At 41.9% G+C, this 17,509-nt stretch overlaps 1 protein-coding gene across 3 annotated transcripts in view; it reads left to right on the top strand.

The window, feature by feature from the left end:
- Positions 1-17,509, top strand: part of FRMD4B (FERM domain containing 4B) — a 369,354-nt gene that overhangs the window by 150,872 nt on the left and 200,973 nt on the right. The window contains exon 1 of one of the 3 annotated variants that reach the window (XM_004035874.5): positions 3,436-4,070. The exons of the other annotated variants lie outside the window; for them this stretch is intronic. Coding sequence (XP_004035922.2) covers positions 3,909-4,070 — 162 coding nt within the window. The 5' untranslated portion in view covers positions 3,436-3,908. Of the gene's footprint in view, positions 1-3,435; positions 4,071-17,509 lie in introns of those variants that run through there. 3 annotated transcript variants of the gene reach the window in all.

Raw genomic sequence — 17,509 nt, 5'->3', positions numbered from 1 at the left:
AAAAAGCAAGACCATGTTGAAGCTAGCTTGATTTAGCTCCTTTTCCACAGAAAATTTTAGACTAGCTTCAAGGGTGTGTGTCTGGCATCTGGTTAGTCCCATGTGGCTAGTCCATTTTAAGGATGATGCCATACTTGGGTAGCACTTTTCTCCACTTCTGCACATCTGGGTTCAGTTGCCACCCACTGCAGTCCCTGGAGTGGAGGAAGTTGTACTTCCTTCCCTCTAAAATCACTCAGTCTTGACCTTCGAACTTCTTCTACAAAAGAGGAAAGCCATTTGGATAAGAAAAAAAGCATCAGTGTTTATGTCAGTAGAAACAAGATGTCTTCTGTCTTGCACCCAGCTTTTCTGAGTCCACAGGACAAGTTGCCTCTAGTGGGGAAGATCAAGCTCAAAAAGCTTTTTGGGAACTTGAAAGAGCAACAGAACTGCTCCCTGAAAACAAGTTGCCACCAACTTTCACCTTCAGCAAACAGAAAGTCATAGGAAAGCACATGTAGGTAACTAGTTGAAATTTAAAAACACATTTTATAATACGTACACAGGGACATAGAGAGTGGACTAAGAAGGCTTGGCACAGTGGCTCACGCCTGTAATCCCAGCACCTTGGGAGGACGAGGGGGGAGGATCACGAGTTCAGGAGTTCGAGACTAGCTGGCCAACATGCTGAAACCCCATCTCTAGTAAAGATACAAAAATTAGCCTGGCGTGGTGTTGTGCACTTGTAATTCCAGCTACTCGGGAGGCTGAAGCAGGAGAATCACTTGAACCCAGGAGGCGGAGGTTGCAGTGAACTGAGATGGTGCCACTGCACTCCAGCCTGGGCGACAGAGGGAGACTACGTTTCAAAAAAAAAAAAAGTGGACTAAGAGACAATGGAGACTGGGGAGGGTCAGAGGGTGGGAGGGGATGAAGGATGAGAAATAACTTAATAGGTACAATGTACACTATTCTTGTGATGGCTACACTCAAAGCCCAGACTTCGCCACTATGCAATATATCCATATAACAACACTGCACTTATACTCACTAAATCTATCATTTTAAAAACCCACATTTTACTTATACTATTTTATCTGACTACAAAAAACTGAAACAATTCTTGATTCGGGGGGTGATGGTGATCAGTTTTCTTTGGATGCTTACCCTTTGCCAGACACCATGCTAAAGACCTTATACAGAATATTTTACTTAATTTTCCGCAAACTTTTTGTAGTGAATACTGATAATACATTGTACACATGAGGACATTGAGACTTTGTTGACTTAAGGAGCTTATTTGGGGTCTCATGGGTCCTGAGGAGTGGAGATCTGAAGTTGGGTGGGTCTCTTTTAGAAGATTTAGCTCCTAATCACCATACTATCACTATTGTAGTTCTCTAATTTTAGCATGAGTCGGAATCCTCCAGAGGCCAACTGAAAGCTCTGATCGCTGATCTCACCCCCCAACAATTTCTGATTCCGGGGCTGCCTGAGAGCTTGCATCTCTGGCAAATTCCCAGGTGATGCTAAAGCTGCTGGCCCAGTGACCACACTTTGAGAGCCCCTATTATACTACCTCCTGTCTTCTAAAAAATTGCCCTGACTTTGGAAACCTTGAATGAAAATGATGGAATTTGAAAGTGACTGCTGACATTAGACCTACGCACAGATAGCTCACAGCCAGAGTGTTTCTAGAGCCTCTCTTCTGAGAGGATGGTGTCATGAGACAGAGGTAATTGACCTGTTGTAGGTTTTATTCTGGTATTCCCTTGGCTGCCTGACATTTCCGAGAACACAGTCGAACTGCATCGTTAAAAAAAAAAAAAAAAAGTACCACCACCATTTGCTTGTACTAATAGGGCATTTTTGAAGTTCAGTAGTTTTCCATTCAGAATGATGACATTTCTTTTTCAAGCTAAGTTCATTTTCTTTTGATTCAGTAAAATCTATTATATTCAGATTCATCGTTACCATCATCTTGAAAAAGAAACCATCAATACTAATACTGATGGCACATAGAGAAGACTTACTGTGAAGAAAGGTTTGCAAATCTTGGACCAAGTCTTGTGTCCTATTAACTAATTCAACAAAAACTCTTGGGCAATTTTATTAACGAAAGAAATCTCATTTAAAAGTTTTCTGATTACAGTCACTGAAAACAACAGGCACTTTGAGGACAGATTTTGTGTTCTTCGTCTTTTGACTGATTGAGTTTCACCTGAATTAAGATTATAAAAGCACATTTGATACCTGAAATCAAGCTGATTTACTTGTCGATAATCTGTACTGGAGTCCTCTGGGCTAGTTCAGGAGAAAAGCTTTGGTGCCTTACCTTTCCTTTTGGTGCCACTTAATAGCATAGATAACAACCCAGGTGTGAAACAGCCAAGAAAATACAGACAATTGACCTACAGATGGATTCAGGAAAAAACTCCATCCTGAAATTTGCTACAGCACTTTTGCTATGAGAAATCTTCATGCATTCTAAGGGAAAATGGAGGCTAGGCACAGGGGGTCATGCCTGTAATGCTAGCACTTTAGGAGGCTGAGGCTGGAAGATTGCTTGAGCCCAGGCATTTGAAACCATCCTGGGCGACATAGTGAGACCCCATCTCTACAAAAAAAATAATGATAATAAACTTAGCACCTGTAGTCCCAGTGGCTGAGGTGGGAAGATGGATCACTTCATCCCAGGAGTTCAAGGCAGCTGTGAGCTATGATTGAGTCACTGCTCTCCAGCCTGGGCAACAGACCTTGTCTCAAAAATAAATAAAGGAAGACAGAGACTGGTGGTAGGCGAGACTCCTTGAGCTCCCTTTTCCAAATGTTTCCAACAATCAGTATCAATTCCCGAGGGACAACTTTAATAAATAAATAAATAAGATTAATTATCTAGTGACTTCATGAGTGGTGGGACAGTTTCCTTTGGTTTTGAGGGGAGAATAAACTACCCATGCAGGTTGGTGCTTGCAGGTGAGGTTAGACATGTCCAGAGGCTGAATTTTCCAGAACTAAACCACCGATTCTCTTATGGGCTTCTGTTTCGCAGCAGTAGTAACGGCAAGCTATTTACAAGGGACCAAGAACTCTGTTTTTCTCCCTGACTGCTGCATTGGTATTAGCAGCATCTTGGTGTGAGGAAACCTGGATTCCTGCTGGCAACCACAGGAGGCTGTCATTTTCTCTGAGACCCTCAAGTTAGGAGCAAAGGCAGGTTCTAGGGCCGCCTGTTGCTTTGAGACTGTTGCCTTCATCTCCTGCTTCCAGCAGAACCAAGGAAACATTCGTGGCTATTCCCCCAGGAGTAGGGTCCAAAGGGATGCCTTGGAGATTTTTTTTTTCTCACTCTCTCTCTTCTGCATCTGTGGCTGCCCAGAGGTGTTTATCAGTGTGAACAGAGCAAGATGAGTAAGGTGTTCCCCGAGGCAGATTAGGAGACTACTCGTCCGGTGTGGGGGGTGTGTGTCTGTGTGTGTGTGTGTTCGCGCGCGCGCAAGACGTGGAAGCCAATGTGCTGAAATGCAGCTCCCCTCTCTGCCTGCAGAGTTGCTCCGCTTCCGTCCCTGCCCCGCGCCCTGGGGAAGCGCCAGGGGGAGTCCTCGCCGGCCAGGGCTTCCCGTGCCCCGGGAGCACCGAGGGCCAGCTTGGTGGAGCTTAGCACAGCTTGCTCGGCGCTGCGAGCGGGCGGGGGTGGACACTGGGCTTCTGTGTGCCAGTCGCAGCCGTTGGCTGGCGGGCACCCAATCCCAGGGCATGCCGCCGGAGCCTGGCCAGGACGCACTGTGAAAGACGAGTTTGGTGGCAGGCTTGACCCCCCGGCTGCCAGCAGAAGCCGGCGTCGGGAGCCCAGGCGGGCAGGCCGCTGGGGTCGGGGCTACACCTACGAGAGCTGGGACGCCCGGGTTCAGAGCGAAGGAGGAGGCATGGCTTCGGTGTTCATGTGTGGCGTGGAGGACCTGCTGTTCAGCGGCAGCCGCTTCGTATGGAACTTGACCGTGTCCACGCTGCGGAGATGGTACACGGAGAGGCTGCGGGCTTGCCACCAGGTGCTGCGGACGTGGTGCGGGCTGCAGGACGTGTACCAGGTGAGCCGGAGCGCGCGGCACCCGAGGGCCCCAGCAGGATGCCGGGCACTCGTGGGAAGCAGGCTCCACCTGTATGATTTTATTCCCCCCAGCTCTTCTTAAACTCCTAGCAGACTGCTTGGCCCTTGGGTCAAACGCTCAGCAGCTCTAGGTAATTATTGCTTGACAGAGCCTGTGAATTTTTCAAATCGGGCATGGGGGGCACTTGCGAGGCAGTCCCAGCGTTTGCAGACATCTGTTACAGAGCGATGGTGTACTGGCTGGCGCTTGACTGGGGAGGCTGATGCTTTGCAACAGAGGGTCTTCAGAAAGCCACTTAGATATTCAAATGAGTCCTTCTTTTTAATTTCATTGGGGGTGGGAGTGGCTGCTTCTGAAGCAACGGTTTCACACCAATTTGCTGGCAGAGGGGGCCTTGGTGGATTTTTATCCTTCCGTTGGATTTTCAGTTTTCCATCAGGCAGCCCCAACTTGTAAGGCAGAGCCAGGAAAAGCTGATTCTGTGTCTACTGGCTTTTGGAAGGAAGGACAGCAAATTGTGAACACTTTGCAGGAGGATGACAGGCTGGGGAAGGGAGGGGTGGCCCGGCTACACGTTGGAATGCTTATGTTAGGATTTACTCCCTGTCACACAACACAGCCCCTTTATTTCTCTGCTCGGTCCCATCCTGCAGGCAAAAAATGCAGCAACTTTGCTCAACTAGGAGACCATTCATCCTCTCTGGTACTGCAATTTGCCTGGATTTCTTTTTTTTTTTTTAGACAGTAATTTATGAATTTAAAAGTTCTGTGCTTTGGTTGTTAATATATTTGAGATTTTTAAAAATCTGCATTGTTTAATTAGAAATATACTTGGTGTCTACTGTGGAAACATAATATCATATTTTCTTTCCTGTGATGTGGAATAGCTTTGTTGCAGTTCCTGGATTTCCCCCCATTTGACCCTGTTCCTAATACGTCTAGAATTTATGTCTTATTATATTGTGTCTCATACATGATCAAGCACTTGATTTTGACAAACCATAATCTTCCATCAATCAGGCAAAATGAAAAGGCCAGCACCTAAGGTTAGCCTATGGAAGTCTAAAGAGTCAGCGTCCCTTTGTCACCCTTGTTAAAATATGAGGAACATTTGAACTTGTGCTTTCACTGCTTCTGCTTTGTATAACATATCTGTGATATCTTGCATTTTGAAATGGAATCTGAAAGGCAGGTTGGGAACCAGGGCAGCATGTGGGAGTTTGAGAGTATTAGGGAATTGTGGATATATCCCATCTGGCCACATTACATAGCTCTCTGGCTTTTTGGAGCCAGAAGTGTGTCTGTCTTTCAAGCCTTTTTTTTCCTCTCTTGGGAAATCCCTGTTCAGTTTGGTCTGTAGAATAAGTGCCCCTTATGTAATTTTGTTTTTTCTTTTTAGTGTTTGAGAAACTTTCAAAAAGGGAACGCAAATATTGTAGCCAACCAGAGTGACTCTGTGCCTCACTCCCCAAGGATTCAGAGGATTTATGGCTTATCTGTAATACCATTACTGACCAATTCAAAAATAAAGATTCCAGAAACCTGAGACCTTATGGGTTCTTTATAAGGTTGACTGATAATTTTTATGCACAATAGCAATTTGAGAGACTGAGCTACTAAAATATATGTATTTTTTTATTTTCTCTAAAATGGATGGTGACTGAGCCAATACCATATCATAATTGATAAGAACATCTAAAATAATGATGGTAGTCAGGCAGCGTGCTGTGTGTCTATAATCCCAGCTACTCAGAAGGCTGAGGCAGGAAGATCCCTTGAGCCCAGGAGTTTGAGGCCAGCCCGGGCAACATAGTGAGACCCACCTCTTAAAAAAAAAGAAAAGAAAAAATAACAAGTCCCCACTCCTTATTTTTAACTTTAATCAATTGTACATTTCAAAATAACTAGAAGAGAATAATTTGAATGTTTCTAGCATGAAGAAAAGATAACAGTTGGGCACCATGGCTCATGCCTGTAATCCCAACATTTTGGGAGGCTGAAGTGAGAGGATCACTTGAGCCCAGGAGTTCAAGACCAGTCTGAGCAACATAGTGAGACCCCATCTCTATAAAAAATTTAAAAATAAGCCAGGTACAGTGTCATGAACCTGTGGTTCTCTCTGCTCAAGAGGTTGAGGCAGGAGGATCACTTGAGCCCAGGAGTTCAAGGCTGCAGTGAGCCATAATTATCCCACTGCACTTCAGCCTAAGTGACAGAGGGAGACCTCCTCTAAAAAATTAATTAATTAAAATATTTAAAGCGTTGGCTATTCCAGTACCCCTGCTTTGATTATATGAATGTGTCACATTATCACATGTACCCCCAAACTATGTACATCTAATATGTATCAATGAAAATAAATAACAAAGGCTTTTATGAATACAGAATCAGAAGAAAATGATCTCTAAGTTTAATATTTCCTGTGCTTTTGCAAAAATAAGATTTTCAAAAATATTTTCAGCCTTTGAATATTCTTGATTGTGCAACATAATCCTTTGCAAAGAAAGATCATTTTTTAATGCTTTTCAAATATTAAGTGAAAAAGTAGTGACTTAATTGTGTAGAACTAAAAGACAGTAACTGCAAGTTAAATAGACAAGGGAGTTAATCCAGTCTTTGCCTATGTATGACCGTGGGTAAGTTAATCTTACTATACTTCAGCTTCATCATTTATAAAATGGGAAATTAATAGTGCTAATCACAGAGACTGATAAAAGAATTAATTGACATGTAAGATATTTAGCACGCTGCCTGGAGTTTAGAAAGCATCCAATAAATGTTATCTTTTCCATGAGTTAGGATTTTTTTTATTATAATAGAAAGCCCAATTCAAACTTGCCTACAGAGTAAAAAGAAATGACTTTTGTCACAGCTGAAAAGTCTAGCAGTAGAATGAACTTTAGGTATTGTTTGATCAGGGTACCATGCTTTCAGTCCTGGTCTTGCTGATGTGTTGGCTTTATCTTCAGCTGGTTTCTTCCCTCACAATAGCAGATAATCACAGCAGTTTCAGGCCTTATATCCACATATCCAGGAAGAAAGAATTTCTCATATCCTCCAACTATCAAAAAAAAAAAAAGTCCCAGTTTACATGCTGGAACTCCAATTTAGGGTCTGTACCCACTCCTGATGCCATGCACTGATTGGCACAGAGTATGGGATGACAATTTATGCATTCTCAATGAGAGTGAAATGGCCCAAAGGAGGCAAAAATTATTTTGGAGGAGGGGGGTGGGAAAAAAATTCACTACTTTTATTTATAAAGCACAAATACACATGCAATATATAAACAGAAATACAGCATATCTGTGACATTAAAATGGGAGGGATTGGGCTGGGTGCAGTGGCTCACACCTCTAATCCCAGCACTTTGGGAGGCCAAGGTGAGCAGATCATTTGAGGTCAGGAGTTCAAGACCAGCGTGGCCAACATGGCAAGACCCCGTCTCTACTAAAAATACAAAAAGTAGCTGGGTGTGGTGATTCATGCCTGTAATCCCAGCACTTTGGGAGGCTGAGGCGAGTGGATCACTTGAGCTTACAAGTTTGAGACCAGCCTGGCCAACATGGCAAAACGCCATCTCTACTAAAAATACAAATATTAGCCAGACATGGTGGCACATGCCTGTAATCCTAGCTACTCGGGAGGCTGAGGCATGAGAATCACTTAAACCTGGGAGATGGAGTTTGCAGTAAGCCATGATCACACCACTGCACTCCAACCTGGGCAACAGAGTGAGACTCTGTCTCAAAATAAATAAATAAAATAAAATGAAATAAAATAGGAGGGGTGACAAACAAACAAAAATCTAAAAAGGCTCCTTAAGCAGATAACAATGAATTAAAAGGTTAAGAAACACTGGATTGCATTGATTTGCTAAGGCTAGAGGGGGAAGGGACCCATTTCCGAACCTAGGAGTGAGGTTGGCCCTACTCAGACCACAGAGCTGCCAGGGAGGCAAGGCAAAATGTTTGGCTCAAATGCAACCAACAATGTTCACTGCATCATTGGAATATCAAATCTAGTGCTCTTTACATAAAAATATTAGCTATTTTTCAAGATAAGTACAAAGATTAATGCTCAAATACCTTTGTATGTATTTTGCCACAGGAATTTGAGTTAAGGGGCTTACCATAAGATTACCCCTTTGCTATCCCATAATTGTGAATTCTAAATCAGAGAGGGGATTGTTCCACTGCACTGCTCAGCTTTCAGGTATATGGACTAGAAACACACACACCAGGGAGTTACATATTTTACTGAACCAAATTTTATATGATCTTGTTGATAAAAAGGTGTCATTTTTCTTGCTTCTAGACTGAATAGTCTTGTTTGTAAGGAAAGCCAAAGCTTAATCACTCTAGAGAGAAATAGGGTGGGAAGGGAGGTATCCATTACATGAAATACCTGTCAGTCTCCTGGGGGTGTTCTTTTTATTCATATACTATAAGTGAAACAAGATCTCCCACCTATTCATAAGGTATTTGCCAACAACATTATTGTCAGGCTAGCAAAGCTAGGAAGGCATAATTTCTTTGGGATTGAACACTTCCTCCATTTCTAGATATTGGAGAAGCAAGTGACTTAATTTGCCAACAAACCATGAATAATTAAGATACTAGCTATAAGGCATTTCTGTAGTAATGAGACTAAATAAAAAGCAGGCTCAGGCTGCATTGAGGCTGCCTTGAACAAAGACTTACTTTATGAGTGAAGCCTTGAATTTGGCTAAAGTAGCAGACATGAGCATTCACCTTCACTTTAAGCTAAATGCTAAAAGCTGATTCATCAGCCATATCCCTATCCTCCTTATATCTTGCCTGGATGGGTTTTGTTATAGCAATTAATTAGGTTTCACAAACAACTTAGGTGGAAAATGATGACAGAATATTACAGAAAAAAATAATCAACACCCTTTGCTTTTTATTAAGTGTGACATGTTCTAACAAAACCCTCAGTTTATTCCTTGGGATTAGGTTTTCCCTTCCTCTCCAGTGTCCCAAAGATAGAATTTCTTGCAAACCCTGAAGGGAGTCATTGCCTCCAACAGGAGGCAACTTGCACAGACTCCAGGATATTTAAGTGACCAATAAGAGGCTGGGTCAGCTCACCTGAGGCAGGTAGCTGTCCCTGAGGGGGTAGCATAGAGCACAGAACACGGCAGAGTCTGTAGGCTCAACTTGAGCAAATTTGACCTCGGACAAATTGCTTTCCCTCTCTGAGCTTCATTTCCTCCTGGGTAAGAGTGGGGGAACAGAAGCAGCTGCATTATGAAATAGGGTGAGAAATTCATGACGGAACATATATATCACTTAGCACTGTTCCTGGCACAAGCAAATGCTCAATAAATGTTAGCTCTGGTTTATGTAAAGGATTTAATACTGAACTCAGAGAAGGTACTTGATAGAGGGTAGCTAGGGGCATTACTATTGCTTTTATAGGTGAGACTAGTTCCTCTAGTCTCACCTGGACTTAGTGAGACTACATTCCCATTTTTACATGTTTCCTGAGGATGCTCAGTAAGAGAGACTGTGAAATTTCCCACAGCAGCGTGTGTGGGGTGGACCTTGGGTATCTGGACTGTGTTCCACACGGTAGAGCACATGCTCTTTTAGCTAAGCCCACAGTTAAAATCTAGAAGGTCACAGCCATCTCCCACTAGGGTCTCTGAAGAGACAATCTTGCTATATCCAAGACTCCAATGATCCACAAACTGGTAATGCCTGAACTCTGGATCTCACCACATTGGTGGGCAAAGGCCAAGTCCTCCAAAGGACAATTCCCTATTGAGCCCATGTACATTTCATACTGTATACAGTTTGCTTGCCCTCACCCTTCACTCTCCACAGTCTTCTAAATTAGTTGGACTAGAAAGGGAGTCAGCAAACTATGGCTTGCAGGCAAAGTCGGGCCTGCCTCTTGTTTTTGTAAATAAAGTTTTGTGGGCTCACAGCCAGGCTCATCCATTACATGTTGTCTACAGCTGCTTTCACACTGTAATGGCAAGATTGAGCAGTTGTGTCTGAACTACTTAAAGTTCAGTAGCTGATGCAAGAACTATTGCCCACAAAGCTGAAAATATTTACTATCCAGCCCTTTACAGAAAAAGTTTGCCAATCCCCAGCCAAGAAAAAAAAGGTGGAGAATACTAGAGGAAGAAAAGTCCATAATTCTATCACAGAAAAACAGAACTTAAAGGAATATGGAAAAATTTTCTAATCAAAAACCTAGGCGTGGCTGGGTGTGGCACCTCATGCCTGTAATCCCAGCATTTGGGAGGCCAAGGCGGCAGGTCACTTGAGCCCAGGAGTTTGAGACCAGCCTGGGCAACATGGCGAAACCCCACCTGTACAAAAAATACAAAAATTAGCTGGGTGTGGTGGTGTGTGCCTGTAGCCCCAGCTACTTAGGTGGTTGAGGCAGGAGGAACGCTTGAACCTGGGAGGCTAAGGCTGCAGTGAGCTGAGATTGTGCCACCGCATTTCAGCCTGGGCAACAGAGTGAGACCCTGTCTCAAAAAATATATACATGTAATTACTTAGAAATTAAAAAACAAATGTTCAGGATGAGTGCTCAGTTTACCTTTACTAGGTCCTTCTCTGTAAAATATAATGATTGGAGTCATAGATTGATTTATTCATTTGTTCATTCATACCTGAAATAATTGTCAAGGGCTCACCAAGTCTCAGTTCCGATGCCAAGGTGTTAGAAACACAAAATCAAAATAGACTTTTGTCTTGCCTTCAGAAAATGTATTTTCATGTAAGGGAGACAGTTAAGGAAACCAAGGTCTATGAAAGGGCTTTGCCTTTTTAGATGATCAGTGGAGGGAGTCTAAACCAGACAGGAATAATGCAAAAGGGAAGGACCAAGGAAGCTTCCTGGAGGGAGTGACTCTTATGCCTTTCTTTGAAGGACAAGTAGGAGGAAGGTAGAAGGGTATTTCAGGCATGGAACATGACTTTTGTTGGGGATTATAAGAGGGTTTTTTGTTTTTGTTTTTTAACCTTGATGAGTAGAGAGACAAAGACAGAGAGATTTTGATTGAGAATAATGCCTGAACTTGAATGAGCCTGTACTTTAGAATTTTGATGTTTATGGGGAGATCTTTGTGGGGAAGGAAGGAGTTGATTTAGAAATACCACTGGCAGCCGTGAGGCGGATAGACTTGGGAAGTATTGCATAGGGAAGCAGTAAGGCAAGGGAAGCTTGGAGGCTGTTGTAGTGATGTCAGTGTATCAGTCAGCATAAATGGGGTTAGCCATGGCGACAAACAGCCCCAGGATCCTGGTGGCTTAAAGCAATAATTTTCTCTACTTTTGCTCATACTACCTATTCAATCACTGGTTGGCTGGAAGCTTGGTTGATTACTGTCATTCAGGCCCACAGAATGTTCCTAAACATTGCCAGGTGCCCTGATAGAAGGTGAAGAGCTCTTCAGAGTCTGGTCCTAGCAGTTAAATGCTTGGCCTCTAAGTGGCTCATGTCACTTCTCAGTCATTGGCAGAACTGGTCACATACCCACCCAACCAAAGGGGCCAGGCAAACCAATTCTGCCTTGCCACAGAACAACGTGAATGCTGACACAGATTTGGTTCCTTAGGTAGCAGACTCTGAAATGGAGATTAACAAGCAGGAAGTTTATTAGAGAGCCCTCTGAGGACCTACACCTGGAGAAGGGAATAAAAAAGAAGTAGGATTGGTGACTGAAGCCTGTAATCCCAGCTCTTTGGGAGGCCAAGGTGGGCAGATCACTTGAGGCCAGGAGTTCGAGACCAGCTGGCCAATATGGCAAAACCCCATCTCTACTAAAAATAACAAAACAAAAAAAAATTAGCCAAGTGTGGTGGCACACACCTGTAGTCCCAGCTACTCGGGAGGCTGAGGCAGGAGAATGGCTTAAACCCGGGAGGCAGAGGTTGCGGTGAGCAGAGATCACATCATTGCACTCCAGCCTGGGCAACAGAGTGAGACTCTGTTTCAAAAAAAAAAAAAAAAAGAAGAAGAAGAAGAAGTAGGATTAAGCAGAGGGAAAAGTTGAACTAGAATTCAGGCTCAGCAAAAACTGCAGCTGACCTCCCAGGTAGCTCTGAAGCTGAGAGTTGTCCCAGGTTGTTACGAGAGGGGTAGGTCTTCTCCCCACCTTCATTAACCCATTATTGGAGATGGGCTACCCTTGAAAAGGGGGATGGGATGACCTTGGAGGAGGCAGCTCTCTTTAAGGGACTGTGATTTCCAGAGGGGTTTGAGAGCTGTCTGCTCACAACACTCCCAACAGCTGGGGAAATAAGTTTGGGCAACACATCAAGCACCTTCTACGGGTGCCTCCCCAACAGGTGCTAGGACCAAAGCCTGCACTGAAGCAAGGCCAGCAGAGGAAGAAAGTGAAGAGTGAGATTGCCTTGACGTGAGGATGTAGAATCTAGCTTTAAAACACAGCCAGCCTTCAGAGAGGTCTCCTGACTGCTTGCTACACTTTTTTCAAGGGATTGGACCACAACAGACTCAGCTACTTACCATTATAGTAGTGATTAACACATACAGAAAGGAGAGAAAATTTGGGTGATAAATGAAATGAGTCCATTTATCACTGAGAAAATTAATCTTCTAGTTTTTCTGGTAACCAAAGATTTTATGGCAGGGAACTAAGATGCTAAGGTACCCAAAAACTAATTTTTAATTTTTTATCTTAATTTTTTAGTTCATCACCTGACAGAAATTTCTAAAAGAAACATGTCACCTAAACTCAACAAAATTAGTCCCAGGTTCTTTGAAAAGCATTTTTGAACCTTTGTTGCACAGCTTGAAAAGCATCAAGAATGGACTCTCCGGACTCTTCAAATGAGTGTTTGTTTTTCACATTCCATCTTTTCTTGGTGGAACTTGTAGCATAAAATAACTTTCTCATTCATCCCCTACTTATGTTTATTCTGAACATTATATTTTTGATGTCCCGGTTGGTTGTTGTGGAAAAGTCTGAATGACTCAAATGAGGAATCAGATCTGCAGTTCTAAATTTTATAAACAGGACCATATGACTTACAACATGGAAAGCAGACAGAAATTAAGCTCTCATGAAAAAAAATTAAAATTAACACCCATATGTAATTAGATATATTGTGTATATATGTACATACATAACAGATATACATTCTGGCATCCTTGAAATAAACTTTTGCTATAAAAAATGCTAGCAAATATGGTAAATTAAATAGTCCCATTTTCCCCTAATGTCCTTTTTAGTCATTTTTTTGTCTCTTAAATTTTGTGTGTGTGTTTAGGTAAAGCTTTTTGCTTAAATAGCTGTTTTTCCTTTAACTGGTACTTTTATGTAACCTTGCTGTCTTGACTTGACTAACAGCTACTAGATATTAAGCCGCTGCTATATGCTAGGCCTTATGCTTGGCACTTTGCATGTGCTACCTTTAAGAAAAAAAAACTTTAGGACTTATTTCAATATACAGAAATATAAAAGGTAATATAGGGAAAAATCTATGCTCCCAGCACTGTTTAAGGCATCTTACAAATAATCTGCCATGTTTGTTTTGGTTACTTTTTTGTAATATAATAAAATTATATTGAATCAGTTGAAACCTCCTTTGTACCTCTTCCCACTCCCTAGAAAATCCTGCCCTGAAGTTTTTTATTCCCAGGCATGTTTTTATAATTATGTCACATCTGTTTGTATCTATAAACAATATATATTCCTTTGTGTGTCTGTAAAACTTACATATGTATGCATCATTCTGCTGCTTTTATTTTTCTTTCAGTAAGTTTTTGGGATTTATCTCTAAATTCATTTTTAATCCCTATATCCCATTGCATGAATATATCAATCTCTTGTTGATAGACATAAGTTATTTCCAAATAACAGTACAGTGAAAATTTTTGTACTTGTCTCCTTGTGCATATGAGCAAGACTTTCTGTATGGTGTATACTGAAAAGGAAAGTTGCTAGATTTTACACACTTTATTAGATGTTGTGCCTTTATCCTCTTCAATATGATATTATGAACCCCATTTTATTGATTTTGTGTACTTATTATAATAGATAATAAGTCACAGTGTTGGAATTTGAATAGCATGCTAGCTGACTCTAACACTCAGCCTCTGACCACAAATTTGCTGCTTTTTTTTTTTAAGAGAAATGACACATAAAGATACAATTTTTTCATTTGTTCATTTGTTCATTCACTCAAAAAATATTGGGTGGAAACATAGTCTACTGCTTAAAGATGAAGTCTATGAACTCAGACCGCCTGAATTCAAATCCTAACTCACCTTTTACTGGTTATGTGAGTTCTCTAAAGCTCTATTTTTTTCCTGCTGTAAAATGTGGACAATTATAGTGCCTACATCAAAGAGTTATTTTCTTGGGATGGTTATAAAAGTTAAATGTATTAATATTTAAAAGCACTAAAAACACTGTTAGATGTTATATGGATGGACCAATAGATGGGTGCTTGGTTAAATAGATGATTGGATGGATGGAAGGATGGATGGGTGGATGGATGGATGGATGGATGGATGGATGGATGGATGGATGGGATGGGGTGGATGGATGGATGGGATGGGGTGGATGGATGAATGGATGGATGGGTGGACAGGTAAGTGGGTGGGTGAGTGGATGAATGGATAGATGGGTGGATTGTTAGATGGATGGATGTTGGATGGATGAATGGTAGGTAGGATAGATAGGTAGGTGGTTGGATGGATGCTTGGATGGGTGGATGGGTAGGTGGATGGGTAAGTGGGTGGGTGGGTGGATGGATGATTGATGGGTGGGTGGGTTGGTGGGTAGGCAATTGGATGAATAGATGAATGGTTGGATGGATGTCTGGCAAATTATCTTCACATATGCATTGTTCATAATTTCTTATGCACGTAATTTCTTAACCTTTGAAGCTTCTAAAGTTTGCAGAAGCCTTGACTCATTCCTCTCACCACCCAGATGAAGAATTGTAGACTGGATGGCCACCAGGAAAGGGGCCCACTGACCACTGTGTAGACACACTGTGGGCACATGGTTTTATGGCACAGGATTTTATCAGGCAGCACTAGCCTCTTAATGCTACTGTCTGGTTTATACTAGAAAAGCAAACATGCTCACAACTTTTGGTTGCTTTACTTCTGTCTCTCTGACAGGAAATTGTTAAATTTTCTTCCTCCTAATTCTGACCCTCACTCCATAGTACTAAGAACTCGATATCCTCATGCACAAAAGCTCTAGGACCCCATGTCTGCTATCTTTCCCATCTGTATAAGCTGTCCTCTGATCTGACCCTGAGATTTGCAACTGCTAAGAAGACCTGGTTATTATAAGCATCATGCTACCCTTGGTTAGTGTAGCCAGCAAATATTTTTACAGGAATTAGTTTGTCTCATTAAAATTCGATTAGATGCTTATTACCTAAGAGAGAAAAGGTCCTTGATAAAATAAGGAAATAGAATGGGCTAGAGCCAGCTGAACCTGGGATAAAAATAAAATTTCCATCACTTATCGGCTATATGACCTTGAGCCAAGCTGCTTACCCTTTCTAAGCCTGTTTATTTACCTATAAAAAGATAAAATAAGATCTTTTAAGTTTGGTATAAAGGTTAAAGATAACATTGATGGAGAAATAGTAGCTCTTCAAATGTAAAAATTTGGACCCCTTGCAAAGACTTGATCCTAAGCCAAAAGTTATCATGCTAGAGTGCAAACTCTGACCAGGATTTAAGCCCAAACACCCTACTTAATAGGTGTGTGACACGGACAAGTTACTTGACTTCTTGGTGCCTCATTTTATCTTCTGTAAGATGAGGAAATAATAGTGCCTACCTACCAGGGTTGTTGAGGGAACAAAACAAGATTATCTAAATGAAGATTTCACTAGGCTGCCTGTGTCATCTTAAGCATTTATTAATCAATTGATTGATTGATTGAGACAGGGTCTGATTCTGTGTCTCAGGCTAGAGTGCATTGGTGCAATTGTAGCTCACTGCAGTGTTAAGCTTCTGGGTTCAAGTGATCCTCTCACCTTAGCCTCTCAAGTAGCTAAGACTCCAGGCGCGCCACCACACCCAGCAATTTTTTGTATTTTTTTGTTTTTTAGATGGGATCTTGTTGTTGCCCAGGCTGGTCTTGAAATCCTGCCCTCAAGCAATCCTCCCACCTCAGCCTCTCAAAGTGCTGGGATTACAGGCATGAGCCACCATGCCTGGCCAGTTATATTTATTTAATAAACATTTCTCTATATGTCAGACACAGTGCTGAGCATTTTGTATTCACCATTTTATTTAATTCTTCTAATGATGTTAAATAGGTATAATTAAACTCATTTGGCAAATATAGAAATTGTTCACAGTTGTTAATTAATTTGTTCATGAGCAAAGATTGGAGCTTAGATGTGTCTAAATCCTAATCTCATCCACTTGAGTCACTGAATGAGATGAACTTAGTTTGCCACTTACCTAAAGTCAGCCTCTTCCTTTTCTACATTTACCTACATTTCTTTCTAGCACTCTCCTAGTCTCTAATCTCTCCCTCTGCCAAACTCTGTAACCATAGCTGGATTTGATAAACTCATTTAAACTAAAGTAAAAAGGGTCAGTAAAACTGCCAGGTCTATTCTTTAAGTAGCCTTTCCACTTCAAAAGAAGAAAAAGTCTTTGGTGAAGTTGTTAATTTCTAATTGCAAACATGCAAGCATCTACAAACACCTGTCTGAGAGTTCTCTCTCCTCCTCTCACCCCAGTTATCCCTAAAGTCAAATCATGGAGGTGTTCGGATCAGCACAAGGGAATCCTTATAAATCTTAGGGGTTTAAGTGCACAGACACTAGAACCACACCGCCTGAGTTCAAATCCCAGCTTTGCTACCCATTACGTGTATAACCCTGGGCAAGTTACTCCATGTCTGTGCCTCATTTTTAAATTGGAGATATTAATATTATAACTGCCTTCTAAGGTAATAGTGAAAAATAAATGAATATTTATGTATGTATATGTGTAAGTATGTACACACATATACACACATATATAATGCTTAAAAAGAGTGGACCATAATATACACTGGATATCATCATTTAAACTACCATTCTATCAGATATCATCATTTATTGTTTGTTTGTTTGTTTATTTATTTGTTTTTGCGACAGAGTCCTGCTCTGTTACCCAGGCTGGAGAGCAGTGGCATGATCTCAGCTCACTGCAACCTCCACCTCCCAGGTTCCGGTGATTCTCCTGCCTCAGCCTCCCAAGTAGCTGGGATTACAGGTGCGTGCCACCACGCCCAGCTAATTTTTGTATTTTTAGCAGAGACGGGCTTTCTCCATGTTGGCCAGGCTGGTCTCGAACTCCTAACCTTGGGTGATCCGCCCGCTTCAGCCTCCCAAAGTGTTGGGATTACAGGCATGAGCCATCACGCCCAGCCTCAT

The sequence above is a fragment of the Gorilla gorilla genome, chromosome 2 (genome assembly GCF_029281585.2).
Source record: "Gorilla gorilla gorilla isolate KB3781 chromosome 2, NHGRI_mGorGor1-v2.1_pri, whole genome shotgun sequence".
Lineage (NCBI taxonomy): Eukaryota > Metazoa > Chordata > Mammalia > Primates > Hominidae > Gorilla > Gorilla gorilla.
This window is presented reverse-complemented; position numbering and strand designations above follow the sequence as displayed.